Source organism: Dermacentor andersoni, chromosome 9 (genome assembly GCF_023375885.2).
Source record: "Dermacentor andersoni chromosome 9, qqDerAnde1_hic_scaffold, whole genome shotgun sequence".
Classification (NCBI taxonomy): Eukaryota; Metazoa; Arthropoda; class Arachnida; order Ixodida; family Ixodidae; genus Dermacentor; species Dermacentor andersoni.
In genome coordinates this window covers 121,943,469-121,958,837 of record NC_092822.1, presented here as the reverse complement: position 1 = coordinate 121,958,837, position 15,369 = coordinate 121,943,469, and the positions used below count along the sequence as shown (strand labels likewise).

General features: G+C 44.1%; 1 protein-coding gene across 3 annotated transcripts in view; it reads left to right on the top strand.

The window, feature by feature from the left end:
* LOC126529666 (muscle calcium channel subunit alpha-1-like) overlaps positions 1-15,369 on the top strand; it is a 607,411-nt gene that overhangs the window by 504,307 nt on the left and 87,735 nt on the right. For all 3 annotated transcript variants that reach the window (XM_055069938.1, XM_050177179.2, XM_055069937.1), the window contains exons 29-30: positions 2,437-2,638; positions 4,165-4,323. In XM_055069938.1, coding sequence (XP_054925913.1) covers positions 2,437-2,638; positions 4,165-4,323 — 361 coding nt within the window. The remainder of the gene's footprint in view (positions 1-2,436; positions 2,639-4,164; positions 4,324-15,369) is intronic.

Here is a 15,369-nt window from a genome sequence, read left to right as displayed (position 1 = left end):
TTTTTCTTTTACATCGTAACGACGGTGGCTTTCATTGTACAAGTTTGTCTATGCTCCCAGCTGTACTGTCTAACAGATACTTGCGCCATCTGACCTTACTTACAACGAGCACAATATCAACGTGTACGACCTGAAAGAAGCGCGAATAAACACAGCAGCTCAAATTGTCTTCTGGTTTGCACGAAAAAGAAGAAAATCTCTGGAGAACCTGTTCTCGTCGTTTGTCTTTTTTTCAGTTCACGCTTGGCGAGCTGAGTTCGTCTTCCGTCAAATAAAGGTTTAACAGGGAAAATGCCGCACTCAACTTCTATTTATATGATTTATATAAGAAGCGTGCTGGTCTCATACAGTTTCTTCGATTATGTGCTTTTATCTGGACGGGTTAGTAACAATAGAAGAGGAAGGATGTCATTACAGTCATTCTAGCTTTGCACGAAAAAAAATGAATGAAGGTGGGTTTGGAAAACGATCGTGAGTTGGATAGATGGCTTTCGAACAACTAGTGCAGTATGGGAAAACACGTGGACAGCGGGAGATGCAAATTTAAGACAATGAGAAAAACGAGAACAAGGTGAAAGCAGGAGCCCACGTTTCGACAAGTGGGCTTGTCTTTTTCAAGGCGACATATGCTTTCCTCGGCACAGTTTGTATACGTAGCGTTCTTCTAAAGGGGTGTGGTATGTGGTGCGGAGAGCTAGATGGATGGTAGAGTTTGGAAGCTGTGATGGTGAGGCTTATGAAAGTGACAAATCGGGCAGACTTGACTGCATGAAAGGTGTGGTTTCCCCACATCATTATGAGCTTTATTTATTTTGTTTGTTTGCATGGGACATGTCTTTCTATGTAACTTCGCCGCCCATAGTTGTGAAAGGAAAGCTTTCTTTGCCATCCCACCGTAGTTTCGCCTCAGCAGTCAGGTCGGTCTTTCTGCCTGTCAATTATCTCGCTTCCAGTATATGTGAACATTATATGTGCGCCGGCATCTATAAGCAGCGCAGGTTGACCTCACGAGTATAGTCACAGCGAGTACTGCTGTGTGCGACCAAATTCATCATGGCGTGGACCATATACATCTGGCGGCTCATTATAGGCGTCCCTAATGCGCACAGGCTTCGTAATAAGATATAGCGCATGCTGTTGGATGGTTTCCTTGAAATTTCTTCTCTCTGGCCTAACATCATTCTCCGACCAGTGCATATGTGCCCGTTGCTGGAGATTATTTGCCACTGTGGCACAAAGTGATCAGATGCCTTAAGTGCACACGCGTGCCTGTACTGTGATTGGGGGCGTACATTACGATATGCGTCGTTTTTCTCTCCTCTCACGTTTATCCTAACCATTTTTCTTTCACGAAGCATAAGTTGTCGCCTGCGTGCTCGCGATGTAACTGCACTGAGGTCGCACGGTGTGCCTCTGCATTTAGGCACCTTGTCGACGTTGTAGTCCAGAACAAGAATATTGCATAACATTAAAGTTGTGAATTGTGTGGCCCACATATATCACGAATATTGCACGTTGCATAGGACGACAATAATGAAAGTTGTACACCATCGCATTTAGTTTTACAGCATTTATTTAACTGGACTACGACAGCTTCGCTTCACTTAGATTCCACAATGTGCGTTGGATCTGCTCAATTCTTTTGCTGAAATTTTAGTTGTCAGTCTTGAAGGTTTCAGAAGCGTGCCGTATATTTTTCGGGGTCGCAAAAGCCGATTTCAGGCGCTGCCCCACAATTTGCGTCGACACCTGTCACCTGTACTCGTTTAGACGCTGGATAAAAAGAAAATGTCGTCAGAAATTGGCGGGACATTGAAAGAACTTGCGAGAGATACTGACCAATCCACTTTCCATACGCATGTATGTTAAGGATAACTAATTTCACAGTCAACCAGGACATTACAGAGAAAATACCGCATAATGAAATATTGACACGTGTACTTATAATTAACGGGCGACCACGTTTCGCCGCCTAACAAATCTTATCGCACAGCGCGGGACGCGCCTGCATGTATCCGAAGTTTCTGGAAAGTTATCGATGCTTCTATCCGCTGTATGTTGTCGCCGAACCTTGTGTTATCTGATTTCATCGCGTGACGCGAATGGTGTAGAACTTTGTGGAAGGCACGCGGTTCCCAACGATTAGTCTGGAACATTCGATGACTGCTGTATAAAAGCTGACGCGCTGGACCCGCTGATCAGATTTTCGACGATCGCCGACTGTGTTCGCCGCTCTCGTTGTGCTTTAAGTGTAGCCTGCTTTGTGGGCACAGGTTCGCCGAATAAAAGCTAGTTTTGCCTTTCGCAGTATTGCTACTGTGTTCTTTGCCGTCACGACCACGTGACAATATTGTAAACTTACACGTGTTACTATGTCACTTTGCGGCGTACGTGTTCTTCAATTGTCCCACGTATTGCGGCTCTTTTTCTCTGCAGCCTCCTGTACGTGGCCATCGATTCGAATGAGGAAGACCACGGCCCACTGTACAACTATCGGCCTCTAGTGGCAGTGTTCTTCATCGTATACATCATCATCATCGCATTCTTTATGGTGAACATATTCGTCGGCTTCGTTATTGTGACCTTTCAGAACGAAGGCGAGCAGGAGTACAAGAACTGTGAGCTCGACAAGAACCAAGTGAGTGGCACGCCTTTTCTCTCGCTCTCAAGCAGAGTAAGGCTTGAATTCTCGAGACTTAGCCTTACTAGTCATTATGAATATCGCTCCAGAGCTGTAGAACCCAAAAGTCGACGACAGGAATCAGACCCTCGGGCAAGTGTAAACACAGTTTTCTCGTTATGCTGTATTTCGCATATTTTCAAGTTAGACTTTGAAAGACTTTCGAGTGTGTTTCGATCTTTACACACTTAGTGAAGTCGAAGTACAGAAGGCGCTTAAGTTAATATGAAGTTCTTCATAGTAAGCTTCTCAAAGCTTTCCCAGGATTCAGAGGGTCCCAGGGATGAGTTAGATAATTGTTGTCAATTTTCTTTATCTCGGCTGTAAATTACTCGCGTAGTATTTATGAGTTATGAAGGTTTCTCGAAGACTTATGAAAATGCTAATCATGAACAAAAGGACGTTTTGTTAAAACTACTGGGATTTTAGATACCTTTGTCATCGACTAGAACAACGAAAATAGCGAATGCCAATTAGAACAACCACTTACCAGTAAAGTGCTCCAAAGTTCGGCCTTTCGTATAATTGCACATAAATTCATTCAGATGATGTGTTGCAATTCGTGATGTTATAACATGTGCAGCAGGGATATTCAGTCGTTTTGGCACAGCATGACACTTCAAAAACCGTATCTCGTATAAAAATAATTTTCTACCAGTATAACTGCCAGTGCACACACTTCGGAAAGTACTCTCTTCACGACGAAGGGGCAGCCGATATAAATAAATCTGTTTGGTAAATGCCTACCCCTCTTTCAATGCGGCGTACGCAATTTTCGAATCTCTAGCACCTTTGTTCTTAGAGCCTAAATTTGTTGCTGACATTTTGTGTGTCATGTGTTGAACAAGCACACGTGGACAAAACTGTAACCGAACACGCCCTCCTGCTTGTACGGCGAGCCCTTTGCGGACACGACATATCAATTCATATACTTCAATTGAGGAAACTCTACAGAAAGTTACAAAGTGTCTCTTGGGCGTGGTGAATAACATTAGAGAAACAATGCCTGTTTTCGTGGTGTGAGTTAGCCTCCTGTTGGGTCAGCTTTTGATGAATGCAGTGAGCACATAAAGAAAAGTCAACAATAATGAAACGCCTCATATAGGGTGACAGATGTTTCGATCAGGGGACCGGTCTTTGTCGAGGTAATTACGTCATGCCTAGTGGTTTAGCTTTTTGTGGTTAGGGAGGTGCCGCCGCGTGTTCTCGTGCGAGATGGTTCAGACTGTTGACGCCACTAGCGACCTTTCGCAACGTCACCTCGCAGACCCCATAAAACTTTCATGCTCAGGATTACAATGCCCTACTGAAAAAGAAATACGTCGGCTATGGAAATGTCCACCAGGCCGTAGGAGTTATTTGACGCTGGTCCGCGCTTGCATCCGACAGTGTTTTCTCTAGACATGCACATCTTGGCCGTACCTAATTGACTGTGATTGATCACTAATGGTGCGTCCATTTCGCAACCCTCTCCCGCGACACAGAGGAACTGTATCGAGTTCGCACTCAAAGCGAAACCCGTGCGGCGCTACATCCCAAAGGCCCGCTTCCAGTACAAGATGTGGTGGTTCGTCACGTCCCAGTATTTTGAGTACGCGCTCTTCGTGCTCATCATGACCAATACACTCACCCTTGCCATGAAGGTGAGAACACGCTCCATGTCTCGTGGCTTTTCGCTTCATTGTTAGCATGCTGGCTTCACTAACACTACTCATAAGTTTCTCTTGGGGAGCGTGAATTATTTACCATCTTAAACTGCTATAATGTCTTCGGGAAACCTGAAGAATGTGTTTGTCGAGACTTTACAGTGAAGATTCAATTGAAAAATTCTACTTGCACATCAATGCAGTTCTACTTACATTTGTTTCAAGCCCTTGGACTGTTCATCTATAAGTGTCGACTAATACTACTTGATATCTTAACAAAATCGTTTAGTGCTGTTTCATTGTGAAGTTGAGATTTGAAAATTGACGGTTTACTATGATTTCCTTCTTGTATTCAAAGGAAGCAGGTTCGTGACTTGTGAAATGACGTACGTTCACCTTCGAAATGTCGTTCTGCACTCCTGCTAGAAATAAGGAACGTAGAATGCCGCCATTTGCGGTACCTCTTTCTTTTTTACCGTATGCACAAGCAGGTAGCTTGTGGATGGTATTTGGGTGGCTTAATTTGCATTCTAAACAAGAGTTGTAGGCAAGCCTAGTCGTGTGAAAGGATTAGTGATGATTATTAAGCCTATTAATAGAGGAAACGCGAACACTTGTAGCATGCACTTATTACCGATATTCCGTTAGAGAGCCCAACTTCGAAACGTGTACCACTGCTGTTTTTATGATGTCTATGGGAGCTTTCGGCAGCTAGTTCCGGCTGCCATACCGTCTGCCAGTGCAAATGTATCCTAGATCTACCGCGAATGTGCTAGCGTCCAAATAATGTATCACGTAAATGGGAGCTACGATAATTATTTTGACGCCTTGTCATATCGCTCGATACTGTACTCTAGATTGAGCGGATGATGCTCTGTTGTGGAGGAACTCGTCACTTAATAACGAATGAATTTTTTGGGCTCTGTAAATGACTAGATGACTGTTTTGCGTTGCACTCTGTCGCAATCTTATCTTGAGGCCGAGTTTGGCCAAGGGACTCTGGATGACCTTGCGCTTGTTTCCAACAGTGCTGCTATGGCTTAGGAGCTAAGAAAGCTCTCAGTTAGAAAATAGCTGTCGTTTTAGAGCGATAGCTCTACGACACGTTCAAATCCAGAAAACGCCTGGTTCCATAAATCTGACCTTCAAGCTCAGCCAAGGTAAAACTGGGACTTAGCCTGCCACTACCGGCGGCTGCTGCGTACACCGCGTGGGCGCCCGTATCTTGAAAGCGATCTGCGATGCGGACAAAGTGCGCGCTCGCGCGGGTCTCGTCTTCCAAGCGTTCTGCAATGTGCACAGAGTGCGCCGAACGCTAATAGCTTCGCATGCGCTGTGCTTTCAATGCTTAGCTCGCGTTGAAGTGAGACGCAGTATGAAGGCCAATCCGCTCGCTGCTGCTGTGGTGCCGAGCAGCGTCTGTGTCATTTTCCAAAGTAAGCTTGCTATCGCTAGACAAACTTGGTTTAACCGCGTTCAGCCACGACAACTTTTTTCTCACCGTAATACGTACCGCAGTAACCAACACAAATGCAATTACATAGGTCTACTCTGCATGGTTAGTACACCTGGAAGCATGTGACAAGTGGCAAACGCGTCATTAATGCTTGAACTTCGAGGTTGCATTTATGTAAACGTCACGATTTTTAGCCGCTTCTACTACAAGGCAGTGCGTCTGCATATCCCGGCGCATCTCGCATGCGGGCGTCCGAAATCGTGCGGCTCCTCATAAGAGAGCTCTACTGGACATATGTCATCATACACTAGTTATGAGAGATTTCAAATCTCTCATGTATACCCTTCCTTTCTTTTTTGGCGCTTGCAGTGTAGCTGGTATATTCTTAATGAACTGAGCGTCCCTCCTAGATGGAAGACCTCATGCGTGCCTACGCTACCTGTTGTGGGGAGCAAAGCCTCAAATGCGGTTCGCGTTCTGTAGCTACTCCGCGGTGACTCAGCGTTCGTTTCAGTACCCTAGGCAATATAGTTTATTACGTAAACCGCTCACGCGTGACATGTACAATCGCCCGCTGCGGGACGCGCGAGCGCGTGGAGAAATAGAGTCACTGGAAAAAATTTCAATTTTTTCCAGTGACTCTATGGAGAAACGGCCCTGCGCGCCGTCTAGCGGCGCACCCCTGTTGTCGAGACCGACGCCTGCGCGTCCCTCCGGGACTACAAGCGCTCATGTTTCCAGAGTTTCTCCTTGCGCGCCGGCGATATCCGAATGTAGCCATGAAGTGCCCTTCTTGAAATTGTCGTTGTGGTGGCGTCGACGTTCAAAAGTTCGTTTATATAACGCAAATCTAGAGTTCATTTTTCTCTTGCCTGTCTCCTTCTGTAGAGCGCCTTTTCTGCCATGCTCGTCTGCGGGATAACGCCCCGTTCGTAAAATGAAACAACGAAGATTGGCCACGAAAAGGCGCAGCGCAGTAAAAACAACTAGAAAAAAATAAATGACTTGTTGCGCTCTTCACCGGGCCCTATGCGCCCCGCTCGGGACTCGACAAAAAGCGGCCGCAGTGACGCGCCCAAGCTCACGCTTCACATAGTTTTTTTTTTTTTTTTTGCCCGTCGAAGCGGTCACAATGGACAAGAACGGCACCGAGAGCGGCGCATGCGAAGCAAAATTCTCTTAGCGGGTGGTACCCCTCTCCCATCTCTCGTTCGCACCGCCTTGATTGCCTCCTGTACTGCGCGTGTTTGGGCACGTTTCGTGCCCCGCGCGGTGTGTGCCTACGTGTGTGCGCGTGGACATTTCATTCGAAAGGCGATGTACAGTCTGTTTCACATTTAGGGGAAAACTCGGAGTGCATTGCATCGCGATGCGGCGAACTGATGGTCAAACTAAGCATCTCTTTTCCAGTAGCGCACAAGCGTTTTAGTGTCCACAACCAATCGAATCCGTCCTACAGTGATGTGACGCGCCGGGGGGCAGCGCCACATCTTCTGGCGGCCGTGCAAGTCAGACAGAGTGTGACGGCGGTTACGCCATCAGTTCCCCTGGCGGGAGCAGCCACTGCTCTTCCACCCCCTACCACGAAGGGCCAGCAGACCTCCGAGCCTGCCGGTCCCAGGGCCACTGCTCGTGCAGACAGGCCCGAAAAACCCCCGCGCGTGCCCGCTGAGCGGGCGTCATCCAGCGCCTCTGACGAGGCGATGGGTGTAACAAAAACTTCTCCGGCGTCTCAGACGCAGAAGGAACGGCGTTGCTCCCTGGAGCGCGCCAACAAAAAAGAAATACCCCGCATCAAAGGGCCTGGAAAGGTCCCTGGAGCCAACCTAATTGATATCTCTTGACACACACCATAAAACACTTCCAATATGGCCACACAGGTAATGCATTGGAATGTGAGAGGTCTAATACACAATCTTGATAACATTAAGGAACTCCTTGGCAAGTTTAATCCAAGGGTGCTGTGTGTGCAAGAGACACACCTCAATCCTTCACATATTAACTTTCTCAAACAATATGCCATTTACCGCAAAGATCGCAGTGACGCCTAGGCCTCGTCTGGCGGTGTAGCTATTATAGTTAAGGGTATCGCCTGTAAGCATTTACATCTGCAAACGCCCCTTGAGGCAGTGGCAATCAGAGCCGTGCTATTTGATAAGCTAATTACAGTTAGCTCTCTCAACATTCCTCCGAGCCATCAACTTTCCAGAACAGAATTCGAGAGCTTTATCGCAGAACTCCCCGAACCTTACATTGTAGTAGGCGATTTAAATGCACACAACACCCTCTGGGGAGGCTCTCGTTGTGATACGAGAGGGCGCTTAGTAGAAAACTTCCTTTGGTCTTCCAATGCATGCATACCAAACAAGAAAGAACCCACATTCTATAGCGTGGCGAACAAAACGTTTTCATCTATTGACTAAAGCGTAACATCAAGTACACTAGTGCCATACCTGGAGTGAAACGTGATCAAAAATCCATATGGGAGGGACCATTTCCCAATTTTCTTAAAATTAACAAAAAGCGATAAGTTTTCTCCACATCTGCCCCGTTGGAAGGTCGACTGTGATGACTGGAAACGATACAGAGAGCTGACACATTTGACCTGGGATGACATCTGTACGCTCTTAATCGATGATAGAGTGTCATATTTGACAGCATTTATAACTGATGCTGCATCAATATGTATCCCTCAAACGAATGGATCACCCTCTAAACGACGTATTCCTTGGTGGAATGAGGAGTGTAAGGAAGCCCGCAAAAATCAAAATAAGGCTTGGAGTCGCCTTCGCGACTGCCCAACTAGCGAGAACTTGATCAGCTTCAAGAAAGTAAAATTAGAAGGTATAAAAACGCGCCGCCTTGCCAAAATGGAAAGCTGGCAAAAATACATCTCTAGTATTAATTCATATACAGACGAAAGAAAAGCCTGGAACAGAAAAAAAAAAAAATAAAAGGCCGCGATACTCATCTTCTACCATTAGTAAACACGCAAACAGATACTCTTGAGGACCACTGTCTAGGAGCACATTTCGAGCACATTTCCAGTACATCTCATTACACAGATACATTCCTAAAATTCCGGCGACAAGCAGAACAGATGACTCTGGGTGGGAAAGGCACATCCAATGAAGTATACAATCGTCCATTTGGAATGGCTGAGTTCCAAGCCTCACTGAACTGTTGCAACAAGTCCGCTCCAGGAAGCGACAGAATAATGTATGAGATGATCAGACACTTACACCCTGAAACCCAAAAAACACTACTGTCACTCTTCAATTCCATGTTCTCTGCCGGCTACATTCCTTCTGTCTGGAAAGAAGCAATCGTAGTCCCTATTCTCAAAGAGGGCAAGGACCCTTCCTCACCCAGCAGTTATAGGCCTATAGCTCTGACTAGTTGTCTATGCTAGTTATTTGAGAAGATGATTAACCGTCGCCTCATCCATTTTCTTGAAAGCAACAAGATACTCGATACCTTTCAGTGTAGTTTTAGGGAGGGTAGAACCACAGCAGATCACCTTGTCCGCATCGAGACAAATATCCGTGATGCGTTTTTCCACAAACAGTTCTTCCTGTCAGTATTTTGAGATATGTAAAAGGCATACGACACAACCTTGCGCTTTGGAATCCTCCGTGACCTGTCTGAAATGGGAGTTCGAGGCAACTTGCTGAACGTGATTCAGAGTTACCTCTCCAATCGGACGTTCCATGTTAGAGTTGGTAACGTTCTGTCTCGTCCATTTACGCAAGAGGCTGGTGTTCCACAAGGTGGTGTGCTTAGCTGCACTCTTTTTATTGTCAAAATAAACTCGATCCAGACTGCCATAACACCATACTATGTTTTATTCTGTATATTTGGATGACATCCAGATATGTTTCAAATCATGTAACCTAAGTATCTGCGAGCGACAAGTACAGCTTTGCATAAATAAATTATCTAAGTGGGCGGAATGGTTTCCATCTACACCGACAAAAAAGTACGTGCGTCCTGTTTTCTAACAAGGGACCCATACTGGCGGAGCCCGCAATTGATCTAAATGGATAACGGCCATCTGTGAGCCATGAACACAAATTTCTAGGAATCCTTTTAGACAGTAAGGTGACTTTTGTACCACACCTGAAGTATCTGAAATCAAAGTGCCTCAAGTCTATGAAGCTGCTGAAGCTCTTGTCACGTACATCTTGGGGAAGCGACAGGCGGAGCCTTTTAAAGCTGTACAAAAGTCTAATATTAACACGCCTTGACTACGGAGCAATAGTCTATAATTCTGCCGGACCTAGTGCTCTGAACATGCTAGATTCTATTCACCACTTAGGTATCCGCCTTGCTACAGGCGCCTTTGGGACTAGCCCTGTGCAAAGCCTCTACGTCGAATCAAACGAATGGTCATTGCACTACCAAAGGACATATTTAACTTTCTCCTACGCCCTAAAAGTTAACTCAGATGTTAAACATCCTTCTCATTCTACTATATGCGACTTGTGCACTGCTAGGCTGTTTCGTAACCGCCCAGCCACTAGCCCTCCTCTGTCCCTCCGGTTGGAAGCGCTCTGAGAAAAAAACAGGAGTCCCTCTTTTACATAATGTCCTAATGGCTCCTGCACGGCTTCCACCGCCTTGGGAGCGGCAGATTATCCAATGTGACATCTCTTTCTTAGAAATATCGAAACGAGCCCCGGAGAGACACATATATTCGCATTTTCTGGAACTCAAGGAGAAGTACTCATGTGATGAATTTTACACAGATGCTTCGAAGTCTCGAGCTGGTGTTGCTTACGCAGCTCTGGGACCCTCACTTTCAACACCTGGACCACTAAACCCACACACCAGTATCTTTACAACAGAAGCATACGCCTTTCTTAAGTCTATTCAACTCATACGGCTCACAAATATCGCTAAGGCTATTGTCTTCACAGACTCATTAAGTATAGTGAGAGCCCTAATTAGCTTACGAAAGCATAAGAATTCGGTTTTTAATGAGCTGTATAGTTTGTTATGCTCTGCATATATGTGCAACCAAGCGATTATCTCATGCTGGGCACCTGGCCATAAAGGTATAAAAGGCAAAGTAACTGCTGAGGAAAACGCTACGTCAGGGAGTTTTAGCGACACAGATGGAAATATCCCCATTCCTGCCACAGACCTAAAGCCCTTTCTGCGCCGTAAATTGAGGAATCATTGGCAAGTAGAGTGGGATACACAAACATTGAATAAGTTACACATTATAAAACCAAAATTGCGGAATTGGATAAGTGGCAAAACAGCACGGTACAAGGAAGTACTTCTTTGCCGATTAAGATTAAGACACACTTACAGTACTCACTTCTACCTCTTGACTGGCGGGGATCCTCCTACTTGTAGTAGGTGCGGCGATAGCATGACAGTCCTCCATGTTCTTATCCAGTGCCCTGTAATAGAAACAGAGAGCAAAAAGTATTTCCCTTCTGCATAACGGGAAGATATACCTCTCCAAGCTGCATTTTTTCTTAGTGACGAACTATTTTTTAAACTGCAAATAGTCTTGGATTTTTCAGCCGAAACCGACACCCTGAAAATCATTTGGCCAGGCAATTTTTAGCACATGACTAACAGCCCTGCATTGAAGGGCTCTCTTGACACTCTGGTGACAGTGTTATGTTTTATTGCATAATGTTTTAACGAAAGCCCATTGCCATAGCCCACATCTCTGCCTAGTCACCATCATTATTTTAGCAACTATATATATTCTACGCCACTTACAGCTACAGGTTTTAGGCCCTTTTACAGCCATGTGACATCTGCCATAAGGAATTCATTGTGCACGCCATCCATAATACATCGTCAACATTACCACTTGTTATGGCGCTCTTTGGCCAAACCTGGCCCTTGCGCCATAAAACACCACACATCATTATCATCACGAGAAAGAAGACAGGACAAGCGCTCGTCGAACAACTTAGTTTTTATATGAATAAAAGGGTTATGTACCGAGTAATTATTAAATTCATGTGGGTTACATATAGAAACCGCCCTACACTCAGGAGTGATCAATGAACGAGCTCGCTTCGTTTGACAGTTGTTTACTTCGCTCGGCGCACCGCAGTAATCCATGTCTGTCGTCTGCTTTTATCGTACCATTTTCTTGTGAATCGGCAGAATTTCACTGGTGGCATCAACCCTTTCCTGTTTACATTGCTGTCGTGACAGTTAACAACACAATAATAATTTCCGGTCATACGAAAAGGCACCGTCGCAAGCAAGAGACGTTTCGCGCGCAGCGCGAACTGAACGTGGGCGCGACCGCTAAGGGAAGCGGCGGCGGAAACCTACACCTGTTGGAGATGAAATCGTTCCGCCAGGGGACAAACGAGCGCTGGCGTCTAGCATGAAACTTGGCGTGCGGTCGTCCTAAAACCCCTTGATAATTTGAAAGTAGCGACACTCTCCTCCTCACGGTGCTTTCCTCCTCGATTATGCTCGCCCGCCGGCTGCGCACGGCGCGCGTTTCCTCCTGGGCTCCCGCGCACGGGCCGCAGGATTCTATGGAGGCGTGTCATTTTGGGCCAGTTGCGCGCCCCAGTGGGTGAAAATATTGTGAAATGCTAATAGCATCGATAATGCTGGAGGCAACGTTTATGAGGAGGTTGGTTTATTTCTTAAAGCCGTATGAACGGGGTATACCGATGTAAAGGGAGCTTTGAGGCGAGTGCTATACTCCAGACAATTTTTCTGCCACATGATCAGATGCTTTACTTCGTGCGTCTGATCTAGTATTGCTTGTCACACATCCCTTTGTGTGTGGCTTATTAAGCGAAAGCCTTAGACCTCTGTTTCAAGGTCCCGTTGGGAGCTACAGAAAATATCACGTGACTGAAGGAAGGCGGGAAGCGAACGAAAGCATGTGCAGCCGCGTATAAGAGATGATTAATGATTAGCAAAGAAATGAGTGATTAGTGATTGGATTAAGATGAATTCAGGTGTATTAAGGAGGATTAAGGTGGATTAAAGTAGATGAAGGTGCCTTAGGGTGAATGAAGGTGGATTAAGGTGCATAAGGGAGGACTAGGTTGGATTAAGGTCGATGAAGGTGCGTTGAGGTGCATTTGAAATTGAAATTGAAATTGATTTTATTCATTATAGATTACAGGTTATAAAAACAAATAATATGCAGAAGGAGGTCCCATAGTCAATGACTGTATCGGGACCTCCTGTTATTATAAATATGCGCTTTCTAAAGCAACGAATTGAACTACATTAGAATCATATATAAGAAAACGTGGAAGAAAGTAAGTGCTGGAGAATGCAAAACAAGATTACGAGTTAGTTACAAGAAATCTAACGAAGGAAATTATACAATTGCAAGGAGCAAATGCAGTAAAACCAAATGAGCTAAACGAATTGAACAGTAACGGAAATTTTACCCAAACATGCAATACAAAAAATAAATGAATTTCAAATATACATGACCATAAATGCAACAGAAGAAACAACAACAAAACAACTTCGAAATACACATGACTATTAATAAAAAAAAGATAGGTATCAGAACAGTGGAATATTTGAAGTAATAAGGGTGAAGAAAAAAAGAGAAACAAAAAAGAAAAAAGAAGGTAATATTAAATATTTTCTCTTAGAAGAAAATTCTTCAGATGTTTTTTAAATACGGATGTTGAACGCGAAGTTTTGACGCAAAGTGGTATGGAATTCCAAAATGAAAAGGCAGCAAAACGAACTGATTGTTTGCCATAGTTCGTGCGCACTTGAGGTAAAATTAGATTATTGTGCAAAGCAAATCTATTGACATTAGTGTTTATCAGGCAGGTTTTAGGAATTATACATGCAGGAACTTCATAATTCAATAACTTAAAAATAAATATACCCAGATTATACATCAGTTTTTTTTGACAGACAGAATGTTATTACGGTGTAGCAATGGGAGAGCGCTAGTATTATATGGACTAGAGGTGACTATTCTAATTGCTTGGTTTTGCAAAGTTTGAAGTGAACTGAGGTGAGTATTGTATGTATTTCCCCAACATATTGACGAGTAGTTAATGTGTGAGTGTATAAAAGCGTAATATAGCGACACAAGTGTAGAACAGTTAAAAAATTGGCGGGCTCTGATTAGTAACCGAATGCCGTAAGCAACTTTCTTTTTAATATTCGAGATATGATGATGAAACTTGAGTTTAGAATCTAGTTCTACCCCTAAGAATTAGCAATGAGTGCTAGAAGGGATTAAATGGGAACCAAGAATCAGCAATGGAACTGAACAAGATGGCTTCTGCGGGAAATTAAATACAATAAACTTGGTTTTCGAGGGATTAATAACAAGATTATTATTTATACATCTGTTTGTAACCTTAGCCAAGTCATTATTTAGTTTAGTAACTTAGGACGAAATATTTTTATCGTAGTTAATTATGGTTGTGTCGTCGGCGTACAACACACATTGTGAGGATGTTAGACAGTCAGGCAGATCGTTAATGTAAATTAAAAATAATAAAGGTCCCAGAATAGAACCCTGCGGTACCCCTAGGTTAGTAACCTTAGGTTCGGAAAAAACATTAGAAATTTTAACTATGTTATGTCTATCTTGCAGGTAGGTTCGTAGTAACATTAGTGCTGGCCCAGTTATGCCTATAGCTTCCAACTTTAAAAACAAAATGTGATGGTTAATAGTGTCAAAAGCTTTCGTAAAATCAATAAGAACTGAACCAGCAAAATACCCTTTATCAATAGCTTCCTTTAAGCGATCCGTTAGGAAGATAAGACCAAGGTCGGTTGAATAGTCAGGACGAAAACCATACTGAGAATTGGAAAGAATATTAAATTTAGACAGGTAATTGGTTAATCGAGTAACAGTCAACTTTTCAATCACTTTACTAAAGAATGGCAGTATACATATTGGGCGGTAATGTGTTAGTAAAGAACGATCGCCTCTCTTAAAAACTGGAATTACCTTTGCTCGTTTGAGGTCAGATGGAAAAATGCCGGTCCTGAATATTAAATTGATAATAAAACATAAAACATCACATATGAGATGAGCAACTAGTTTTATGTTACTAGGATGAATATTATCAAGACCGGCACTGGTTACTTTCAGCTTGCGAATGACATCAAGAACCTCATGGGGAGTTGTAGGGTAAAGAAAAAAAATGAATGCGGCACACGATTCAGTGACAAAGGACGGCTACTGATGACTGGTTTGTCCGGAAAAAGGGCATCACTGAACGCTCTTGCTATCTCAAATGGTTGATCACATGTAATGCGATCGTTTGTGATGGTATCGATAAATGAGAGTTGTTCATTTCTGCGCAATAAGGAATTTAAAACTTGCCCCTTTTGTCTCGAGTTGCTGCCAGACTGACCAAGTTTGTGCTCATAGTAGGTCTTCCTCGCATTCTTTATTTTGCTGTTGAGTGCGTTGCAAATTTTTTTGTATCGTGCAGAGAGGGCGAAATTCAAAGGTTGCCTTTTAGTTTTTTTATATATGTCACGTTTCCGCATATTGGCTAGTATGCTAGCATTTAACCAAGGGTCTTGAGGAAGGGAGAGGATTTTCTTGCATTTTTTCTTGACGGTATGTGAATCGATAAGTGATA